This window comes from Phoca vitulina, unplaced genomic scaffold (genome assembly GCF_004348235.1).
Source record: "Phoca vitulina isolate PV1807 unplaced genomic scaffold, GSC_HSeal_1.0 scaffold14, whole genome shotgun sequence".
NCBI classification, from domain to species: Eukaryota; Metazoa; Chordata; class Mammalia; order Carnivora; family Phocidae; genus Phoca; species Phoca vitulina.
In genome coordinates, this window is record NW_022589717.1 from 22,629,900 (window position 1) to 22,641,934 (window position 12,035).

Sequence of the window (12,035 nt, forward strand, 5' to 3'; positions counted from 1 at the left end):
AAAAACTCAGTTTTGTTGGTTTTGTTTTTTGGCATGTAAGCTCAATGAAAATAAAAACCTGTTTTATAAACAAGTCATAAACTTTTGGGGGAAAACCAAGATCTCAACTGAATAATTTGGGCTGGTTAGATTTTTAGCAAACTCAGAAAAAAAAATCAGCATAGTTTTACACAAAATGAGTATTCCATAAACATAAACAAAATTAAAAATTGACATCTTAGATTAAGGTGAAAATAAAACTAATATAACAATTGAGTCTTCTCTGGTTACAACCCCTAACCCTCTTCATTAATCTGTTTGAGATTCTTACTCTAATTTTTAAAAAGCAGTGTTGCACAGCAATCCATGGATAACAAAGTAAATGTGCTTCCTCTCTGACCATGCTAACCGAAACTGAGTACATTTTTGTACAAGAAATGAAGAATAAAACAGGGTGGTAAACATACATCCTAAGTTATTAAAACATAACATTTGTGTTTGAAATTTCTTTTCTTTCAGCAACTGTAACAGTATCAGTAACTATTCAAATCTCACTATAAAGCTGGGTAGTAATGGCAGACCAGCTAAAGCAAAGAGGGAAGACAGAACAACAATGGGATAAGGGAAGAAAAATATGTTCTGGCTAGTTCTTCAGCTTAAGGCAAGGAGTTCCTTTTCATCCTTATTCATTTTAGAATAGCTTTAAAATGGCTATTTTAAAAGAATTACGTAAAACAAACCCATTTCTCGATAACTTTAAATGAAGAGATTTAGAAAGTAAACAGTAACTCTTACAGATCTTTCTTAGACTTGGTGTTATGCATTCACAAAGATGATTTCACTTTGCTTGTAACTCTTTGGTAATGTTTCAGAAATCCGTACACTTATGAATTGCTACAATGTTGTGTGACACAGTTATTAGAAGCTCAATTTGGCACGATCAACTTTGTCACTCACCAGGGTTTCCTCAGGAATTACCCCTGAGGTGTTACCAAACTCCCTCAAGAGTTACCAAATATAATTAAATAGGCTGAGGAGTCTAAAAAGAAAAAGTTCTACCTTTTCCTTTTAAACTTAAACCTGTAATTCTTGAAGACATGGAAACACTGAATTTAGCCTCCAAACCAAAATGCCAAAAGTGTAACAAAACTTGTGATCAAAGTTTTTTTCAACACAGTTAAATCTTTTTACACTGAAGAGAGGATTTTTCAATTGGAATTTTTTTAAAAGTTGCCAATATCTATTTTTTTTTAATCTTTCTTTTGGTGAGGAAGGAACACAAGAGATGGTTGAACTTGAAATGCCTGGTTTTACATAGAAAATATATATATAGGCGCCTGGGTGGCTCAGATGGTTAAGCGTCTACCTTCGGCTCAGGTCATGATCCCAGGGTCTTGGGATCAAGCCCCACATCGGGCTCCTGGCTCAGCGGGGAGCCTGCTTCTCCCTCTCCCTCTGCCTCTCTCCCTGCTCATGCTCTCTCTCTCTGTATCTGTGTCTCAAATGAATAAATAAAATCTTAAAAAAAAAAAAGAAAATATATATAAATTTTGATAACATTTTAGTTATTCAGAGTGGTGACTATCAAATTCTATTAAAATCTCATCAAGTGGGAAATCTTAAAACACTTATTATGCTCCACAATTATTGTAAACAGAACAATTTAAAAGAGAGGAGGAGATAATGACATTAACTTCTCAACTTAAAGCAATCCTCTGTGGCATGATTTTAAAATATTCTCTTGGTCTGAAATTTATGTAAATTGAATTCATCTATCATTGGTTATTACCAGCCTAGCTACATTTAAAAAAAACAACAACACAGTTCTCTGTAACATTTAGTTCTTAAAAACACTGTGTTTTAATTAGACCTGGGACATTATTAAACAAGCTATAAATATGTACAGTATTTTATTTGGTATACCCAGATGTCTAAAAATCAACAAAAATGCCCTCAGAGTTCTTTCTTCAAAAATTCTTTAATAAAGGCTTTCATTCAAAGTTTTAATGTAATCTAAAGTAAATACCCTTCTCAAATTCCATTATGTAAATACAAAAGAAATGGTCACTTATAACCAGAGAATAATCATTAGTCAGAGATAACCAATTCTTCATTTTATGTATGTCCATGGCCACACAAAAAAATTCATGGCAAAGCTTGGACAAAACTTAGATCACAAGTATTTTATACAGATTATCCCATTTAATTCTCACCACAACAATGGATAGTTTAGGTACTATCTACTCCACTTTATATACAGGGAAGGTCATATGATTAGACTAGTAATTCAGTCAGGTAAGGATTTAAATCAAGCCAGTCCGATTCCAGAAACCATACTACTACCCCTAATCCTAAATTTTAAGAATAAGTGAATATTTTCCATTCATAAAGAAAATTCCAAAAATGCTCTAACAAGTACCACCCTTTAAGAATAACAAAATAAGAAACAACAAGTATTGGTGAGGATGTGGACAAAAAGGAACCCTCTTGCACTACTGGTGAGAATTAAAACTGGTACAGCTACTCTGGAAAACAGTATGGAGGTTCCTCAAAAAGTTAAAAATAGAACTACCCTACACTTCAGTAATCACACTACTGGGTATTTACCCAAAGAACACAAAAATACTAATTCAGAGGGATACATGCATCCCTATGTTTATAGTAGCATTATTTATAATAGCCAAATTATGGAAGCAGCCCAAGTGTCCACTGATAGATGAATGGATAAAGAAGAGGTGGTATATATGTACAATGGAATACTATTCAGCCATAAAAAAGAATGAAATCTTGCCATTTGCAATGACATGGCTGGAGCTAGAGAATATTATGCTCAGTGAAATAAGTCTGTCAGAGAAAGACAAATACCATATGATTTCAGTCATCTGTGGAATTGAAGAAACAAAACAATCGAGCAAAGGGACAAAGAGAGAGAGAGAGAAAGAGACAAACCAAGAAACAGACTCCTAACTACAGAGAACAAACCGCTGGTTACCAGAGGGGAGGTGGGTGGAGGATGGGTGAAATAGGTGATGGGGATTAAGGAGGGCACTTGTGATGAGCACCGGGTGATGTATGGAAGTTCTAAGTCACTATATTGTATGCCTGAAAATAATATAACATTCTATGTTAACTACACTGGAATTAAAATAAAAAATAAATTTTTTTTAAAAAGTATATTAAGTGAAAAAATTTTTAAAAATAATAACAAAATAAAGCATGAAGGTTATAATTTGGAATTTCCTTCCTCTAAAATAAGTCCTTTTCCCAAGCCCAGTTCAAACACCAACTTCTCCCTAAAGCCTTCTCATATCATTCAACTGAGATTAATCTTTTTTTGAACTCTTGGCAATTGCTCTACACTGCCCATAGGCAGAAAGTGCTAGCTGTCTTTTACTATCCGTTCTCTTCTTTCTTAGTAACAGAAACCCAATTTTTAGCTCTTAGCAAATTGCCACATGTCCCAACCTCTCCATTGGCTAAGTATGATTGTATGAGTAAGTTCTGCAATATTATTGCAAGTATACTGTTGGAATTTCAGGAGTGCTATTTAAAGAAAGCAAACTTAGATTTTAGGAGAGCTCCTCTGTGCTTTCCCAAAGTAAAGACTTTACTGTCCAGGTATCTTTTTGGCTGGAGCTCCAGCAGCTGTCTCGGACACTGAGGCAAGCTTGAGGAAGGAAAGTACATGCTGTGGAGGATGGAAGAAAGACAGGCATATCTGTCCACAATGAGACCATGAAGCCACCATACATGGTAGCCTCCTTCCAGGTTTTTAGAATACAGAAAAATAAACCTTCATCCTGTGTATGCCACAATTATTATTTTTTATCTTCAATAATCTGAACCTAATTCTAACTGGTTTAGCCCAGACTCATACATAGTCCATAATCTAAGGTTTGTTGTAACTATGATGAAGGGGGTGGGGGTGGGGGAGAAAGAGAATTACTATTTCTTATAAGCCTGGAACAAAACATCTCCAATGATCATTTTCATTCTCAACCCTTCCCAGTAATTTCCAACTTTGGGACAGAAAAAGGAGGAAACAGAAGAGGAAGGAAAAATGGAAAATGACACTTCTGCATCTCTGCCAGTTCCCCTCCCCTCTCTTCTGCTAGCTAAGTCCTACCATACTTCAAGGCCCAGCTCAGCGAAATTGTTTCTGTCTGACTTTTGAATTGAGTGCCTATCAACCTGTGCCATCTGACAATCACACGTCATCTAGTAACATCTTTTGTGTGACTTGTTAACTTTTACATTGTATTTCTTATTCTGTGTGTCGTCTCCACAACACAGTGGGACCCACATTCGATTCCTTGCATCCTCCACACTATTAGAAAACTACCTCTGGGTGGTAGGAGATCAATACTTTTTAATACTTGAGTTAAGGTCAGAAAAAAAGATGAAAAGAGGAAAAAGAGCAGGAGACTAAGGAGTGAGAATGCACAACTTCTTAGAAGCGAAAGAGCATAATAAAAATCCTAAAGGGTCCCTAGAACAAGTTTTACTTCCCTGGACCTTACAAAGAATTGGGCCTGGGAGAACAAATATTTTGATGTGTTCACTGTTCATAGAATCAGTGCAAAATTCAAACTATACTTAGCGAGCTTATCCTCCAACTAAGGGACAGTGCATTTTGCTTCAGTTACTGAGACAATTGCCTCAAACTTATTTTCTCAATAACCGTAGACATTTTAAAGAGTAGGAGATCTAGCTTAGAAACCATGTTTTGATAGTAGAGGTATAGGATTCCAAACCATATTTTAAAAAAACTGGCTTCCAGCAAGATCATATTTTACAGATATTATTTTGTCAATTGCGACAACACATGGAAAATAACATTTAGATAAATGAAAAAGCGATTTCACAAAATATTACTGAGTTTAAAATAAGTAGCTCAAGAGCTCATTTTCATTAAATAGACACTATTAGCTCTCTTCTAAAACCCAATAATAATACAGCATTGGGAATAACATTACTACTTCTTTAAAAATAAGATATACTCTAAGCATGTATTTTGTAGAAGCTACATCATTTAAAAGGTCTATAACATTGGGACCTTAAAAGCTGTGTAGCACTACATGGAATTAATGCAGTGTAACAATACATTTAAAAGCTTCGGCTGCATTCAAATACATACAATCATAAGTGACATAAAGAGCATTTTAAACAGAAGTAATTAATATTTGCCTAGATTCATAAACTATTTTATACCCCACTGATTTTATTCTCAATTGTCACTGTACTTCATACCTGTCAATGAATTATGTACCTAAAAATACAATATTCTAATTCATTTTCAGGAATTTGGCAAAGTTTTAGGGAGGGTATAAATAAAAATACTCAACTAACAGAAAACTCAGTTTCTTTCTCATTCTTTCATAACACAAACCAAGTCTTTGTTACATTATTAAAAAACTATCGAAAATAGTATTATCCTTATAATTATATTGGCTCTACTTATGAACACTGAACTATTTTTTAACCTTTATACAATTTATAGTTCACATGTCAAAAAAATATTGCATTTTCTTGCAAATCACTCAATTATTTCCTCATTTTAAATTTTTTCCACACAGATTTCTCAGAAGTATCCATGCCAGTAGCTTCTTTGACAGTGAAATGTACAAAATAAATGACATGTCAACAAGTAAATTAGCATTCCCTTTCTGACCAGCTGGGTCATGTTTCCTTTTCAAAATCCTCAGTCCCATGATACAAAATAATAATAATCTAAAAGACCTCATTAAATGATCAATATATTGACATAACTTCTATAAGGAGACACACAGTGTTTTAATTGATTCCTTGAATCCATTAAATGGAATATTAAACCCCAAGCTTCCAAATTATATTGTAAGAGAACATTTCCTTTATTTATCAACTAATTTTTCAGGGTATGGTTAATGGCACATAAAAAGATTCAAGAACTTTTATACTTAACTAAATGGTAAAAGAAGTCCAATTTTCACTAAATCTTTCATACAAACAACATCACAACCAAAGTTATAATAGACAAGTTAAACCATGTTTACTTACCAAAAAACTTCCAAAGGCTGAATTAAATATTGCAGCTGCCTATAAAGAAAATAAATGGGGGAAAAAACTCACTGAAAGTAAATAGAAAAAGGAAAAGCAAAGACTATCATTCTCCCAACCCCCACTATTCAAAACCTTAAAACATTGACTCTATAAAGCTGAGTTAGTCACTGCTTACAAAAATCGCCAGTGGCCTGTACTTTACTAAGATAGATGAGCTGCAGCTTAGGAATTCATAAATAATGGGTCTCAAAAGCAAGCAGAAAAGGCTTGCCATGAGATGTTTTGAACCTGTATGACAGTACCAAAGAATCATCACCAATAGTAAATCGAAACCTTGTTGTTATTGATTTTGTGACGAGACTTAAAAAAGAGGTGGCTATATTCATCAGAAAAATTTTTTTCTTTTTACCGTTAAAAGAAAAACCGGAATTGTAAAGCAAACATTAAGTACTCTGCATCAGGGAGCTTTATGAGCTACACCCACAAAGTGAGATCTGTTGTTCCCGTGCAACACACATTAGAATATGAACAATGCTGCTAAGACCATGGAAGTTACCGCTATACCAACAATTCTAAAGTAGAAACAAGCAAGAAAAACTTCCACTTGGTGTTCAAAATGCAAAGAAGAAATATTTGACTTTGTGCTTACCTAAGTATCCAGGGAATACATAGTAGATGTAATATATAGTTCTTAACTTTAAATCAATCACTATATTCCATGAAGCTACACCTGAATCCTGAAAGCTTCTCATATTACCCAAAAAGGATAAAAACTTGTTAACATCCAATTTGATGGGGAAAAAATGGAGAGAGAAAAAAATAATAATAAAAGGCAAAAGGAGGGGTAGAGAAAACCTATTGACATTTCCTGTAGATCCAGATCAGAATTAAATTAATCATCATGGAGATTAGCAGCCACGTTGTAGTAAGAAAAGGATGTCAGTTTAGCAAGTTTGAATAAAGTCCAAAGCCAGGCTAAGAGCTGTAGCTGAAAATGCCTTCTGCTCCAGAAGAGGATGCAATGAGAGTGCATGGGTAATGAGATCCCTGGCTCCAGAGAGCTTAGCTCTCCTATTCAAGTTCATAATTAATTCAAAGCTTTGATAATTTCATTAGATTTCTCCTTTGCTGGCCCTATCAATAAAAGATGGCACTGGACCACAGCTCCTCTGTGGCATAAACACAGGCACAGCACAGACCAGGGAAACCTTTGCTTCCTGACAGGGACAATGGCATATGGTGTTCTGTGTTGTACAGGGAGTAGTGGGGAAAAAAAAAAAGAAAGATTTAGCTAAATAAAACATTACAGATGACAATTGTAAAATACAGCAACATATTTAACCCATCTTCCTGGAATTCCATTACGGATGATTCAGGAAAAAGTTTTGTATGTGGAGAAAAATAAGTAAAACTGTATAACTAGATGAATTGTGGTAAGATCAACTGGAAACACTGCCTTCCTTCCTACCAAAAAAAAAAAAAAAAAAAAATGCACCTTCCCCACAAACACTGTTTATTTCTAAACCCTATTTTGCGCTTAAAATGGATTGATCTCCTCTTAGTAAAAGAATGAGGTATTCGCCTTTGAGCTCCTCTCTTCCAAATGTATTTCTTCCCAGTGCCTTTCACCAACCTTTTTCAAGGGAACTAACGGTTTGGGCTAGCATTTAAAAAAAAACATGGATCGTTAGAAATAAAAAGACTCAGAAGTCAAAGCAAAATAAGTCAACTACTATTCATCAGATCAAATCACCGTTCTCCCACTCTACCCCGTTCTCTTTTTTAACCCAAACACAAGCAACATATTTTACGTGGACTGGCATTTTATAAAACCATAGTGATGACAGGGACAGGCTATCTCAGGTACCCGAGGATGCTGCCGGCCCACTTCTTAGTTGTTCTTCTGCCAGTGCTGATGAATGTGAACTCACTCACCTACACTCGGTGCTCCCAAGCAGAGCTCTGGCAATCATTTGTGAAATGGCTGATTAAGGTTCTGGGTACTCTCAAGAGTATCAGACTCTGAACCAAGGATCTTGGGCTCAAAAGTAACAAATAATTAAGCTAATAGTTGACTTAATTCTGCTTTTGCAGCATATAAGGGAATTATGTTGTCCACAGGTCCAAAGAGTGATGATAAATATTTAGAGAGTATTTAATTGATACATAAAAAGTATGTATGTCTTCAGACTTAAGGAGGAATTTCCACCTCCTCAGCACGTTATACAAGGCCCTCCATGAACAGGTCTCTGTCCATCTTATTTCTTGCCTCCAATTTTATATTCTGACAATACTACACTCCCTGCAATTCCTCAAACTTATTGTGCTGTTGATTACCTCTTTTTTCCCTGGCCTGGAATGCCTTTCTCCCTTCCTCTACCTAGGCAATTCCTACTCATCTTAGCAACTCCTTCCTTGAAGCTTTCGATCACACATCCTCCCACACACATACATCTACACTTCTCAGTGGACTGAGTGTCCCCACGCCTGCTGCCCAACATCCTGAGCATACCTCTGCCATGGCACTTGTCACACTACTGAAATGACCTATCTGCATGCCTCCTTGACCCACTAGAGATTAAAGTCTTCTGAGGAGGAATCTGATGAAGCTCATCCTAAGCACCTACATGTTTATTAACTGAATTGCCTTAATAAATAAGATTCCCAGAAATGTCCAAAGTCTCCTCTCCTCCTAAGTTATTCCATGTGTTTGGCAGAATCCAAGGATTGGCAGAAGGCTGGATCTGACACCTGGTTCCACAGGCAAGCAACAGCAATGGCAGATGAAGACTTCAGTCGCAACCCAATAGGAGCATCTCTTTCACAATATCTTGTTTTACTTCCCGTAGCCTCCCTATTACGATACAGTTACATTCAGTTACATAAATATGCTTAGATAATGTTTTAAAATTTACTACTGCTATGTAGCAATAGAGTCAGTTAAATAAAATCTAAAATTACCAAGGAATACTCTGAAGCCGGTAAAAAGAGGATGATCTGCATTTACCAATATGAAAGCTGGCTTAAAGTGAAAAAGCAAGTTTTGAAACTGTGTGTAATTCCTTTACCATGTTTTTTCCCACACTATCAGGCAGCTGGGTGTCCTACAATTCAACTCAATTCTGACCCTGTCTACCTGAAACTAGTGTCAGATCCCACAGCTTAAGGGCTCAGTCCCACAAGACTGTTCCCACTGCAGATGTCAATCACAAAGGCCAGGTGGTCATCACCTGTGCTTCCAATGGACTGCCTATAACTCAGAGGTTCCCACAACCCTGTTCTCGAGTTTGATTAATTTGCTAGAGCAGCTCACAGAACTGAGGAAACCAGTTTTATTCACTCGATTACCACTTTATTATGAAAAGGCTCTACAGGAACAGATGGAAGAGATGCCCAGGGCAAGGTATGGAGAGAGGGCACCAGGCTTCCCAGGCTCTCTCCAGTGTGACACACTCTCAGCAGCTCCACATGTTCACCAGCCCAGAAGCTCTCCCAAACAGTCCTTTTGGGGTTTTACAGAGGCTCCATTAAACAGCTATGATTGATTAAATCATTGGCCATTGGTGACTGAACTCTATCTCCAGCCCTTTCTCCTCCCCAGAGGTATGGAAGTTGGACCAAAAATTCTACCCCTTTAATCTCCGGTTGGTTCCCCTGGTAACCAGCCCCATCCTTAGGTGAGCTAGGGGGCTTTCCGAAAGTTGCCTAATTAACATAACAAAAGACCATTTTTATAGCTTTCCTCACTTAGGAAATTCCAAGGGTTTTAGGAGCTCTGTGCCAGAAACTGGGACAAAGACCAAATATATATTTATTATTATATATCACAATATCACATTCCTATTGTGCAAAGAGGTACATACACGTGTATATAGACCCAGATAAGTATAAAAAAAAACCCACTTTTCTGAAAGGGATCACAAAAAAAAACCCTAATATGGTTAAATTTGTTGAAAGGGATTGTGTGGGGGTCATTTTTATTTTTCATTTTGTTCCATTTTGTTTGGCTTTTGTTTTTAATATGTTACTTCTTTAGATTTCAACAAAGGTCATCTGGGCAGGGAGATGTTGAGCCATTTATAGTTTGCATTTTGAATCCCTTTGTGTTACAAATATAAGAAACATTTTACTTTAAAATAAAATTAAGATTTCAATCTCTACTTGGCATGTTCATGATCTCTCTTGTTGGTTGACGAGGTGGAGGTTGAGCACCCGCTGGAGCACACATCATAATGCTGGGGGCATAAGAAGCTACAGAATGAACAGAGGGCATCTTTCAAGAGTTTCTGTAGCATGTGAATATTTGGTTTTGAAAATAAACCCAAAATCCACCATTATTTTTGTATAAAACAAGCATGGCTATAGAGAATTAACTGAGATCAAACATGAGCCACCCAGGACAATTTGCTCTAAGGTGGGACCCTTCAGGTTATACAACCAGACTTTCTCAGGATGTTTCCTCTCTCTTGCCTTCTAGAAGCCATACCTGAGAGAGTCCACTGATTTTTAAATGTAGCATTTTGTTTGTTATTATCGTTTTTGCTAGAAACAACTTAATTACCCATTCTCTGTCTATAATGCTCCATTACGACAAGAATGTTGCCTAACTTGTACAAGATCATGTCCTCAGTGCCTAGAACAGCAGCTGGCTTGTAGAACCTCAATAAATATTGCTGAGTCAAACAACAAACGCATGAATACTTATGCTAACTAAATGCCCTGCACAGTAATGTTTTCATTATTAACTCAGGAACCCCATCCGTAAAGCATATACCTCGGTGTAATCACATTTGATGTATAATTAGATCAAGGCTAATTGAAAAAAGTTCATTATTGAGGGTTTTTTCTAATACTAAGTAGATTGACTTTCTTTATATTACCCATTTTAAGATAATATATTGCTTTAAGTATCTGCCCAATTTTACCCAATATACGGTATTTTGTTAATGTTTCCTTATATGTTGTACAGCATGTCTTTAGTAAATCATTTTGGAAAACTGAGCAAGCTCAAGAACACATTAATTTCTTTATAACCTACTTGAAGTTATTTGAAACAAAAAGGTAAATTAAAAAAAAAAAACCTTCTCTAACTCATAAAAGCAAGCTCTGCCATTGCCGTATGCCTTTAAATGTTATGAAGTTCTACCTGACAGTAAGCCTGAAACCTTTATCTTTTGTTACAGCTGTGCCCGGACTATGTTCCATGCTCTGGAGTTACACAAATATGTAGCCCTTTTTTGAAATGATTGCACTTCAAATATATGAACACTGCTGAGTCCTACCTAAGTCTCCTCTTATGACACTATATCTAAAATTTTCATAATGCTGGTCCAACACCCTTCTTTTTCCTTCCATCATCATCAGCCCACTAAATAAAGAAATAAAATCCATTGTTCACATTGGGTGTTAATGATCTATTGCAAGATAATTGATGAAACTTCCAGTTTCCACTGTTGCATACCCTGCTTCCCCACTCAACAAAATCAGAAATGTTTACCCAAATGTTGAAGTGGGACATTTATGGTTATCTCAGAATTTCTAATAATGCTCCAAACTGAGGAGAGTATGTGGCAAGTACCCCACTATTCCTAAAGTAAGATACCAGACATAGCCATACAGTACTTACAAAAAAACAAACAAACAAACAAACATGAAAATTAGGCCAGGGACCATTTCACATGCAGGCTATATAGGAAAAGACTAGAAATTCCAGAAAGGATTGATAAAAGGAAATTTCCAGGAGTAGAAAGTCTTTGGACTTTTCCTCCTCCTTTAGAGGAGAAAGCTGACCTGCCCACGACCCCTCTCCAGTTGAGGATGGGGGCAATAGATACAAAAGAACCAACAGTGGGCATAGGAGAAATTGCAAGGAAGCAAGAATGGCACTGCGGCCCTGTGCTGGATGTTTACTGAGGGGAGAAAGCCCTCACTAGACTGCTAGAGGAGCAGAGCGCACTCTGTGTGAGACTTCTCAGAAACATCACGGTAAATTCCCTAGAATTGGGGTGGGGGGAGAA

The 12,035-nt window shown here is 36.4% G+C and overlaps 1 protein-coding gene across 4 annotated transcripts in view; it reads right to left on the bottom strand.

Moving 5' to 3' along the window:
- Positions 1-12,035, bottom strand: part of SLC10A7 (solute carrier family 10 member 7) — a 256,799-nt gene that overhangs the window by 171,989 nt on the left and 72,775 nt on the right. For all 4 annotated transcript variants that reach the window (XM_032412948.1, XM_032412950.1, XM_032412949.1 and 1 more), the window contains exon 5: positions 6,016-6,054. In XM_032412948.1, the coding sequence (XP_032268839.1) occupies positions 6,016-6,054 (39 nt within the window). The remainder of the gene's footprint in view (positions 1-6,015; positions 6,055-12,035) is intronic.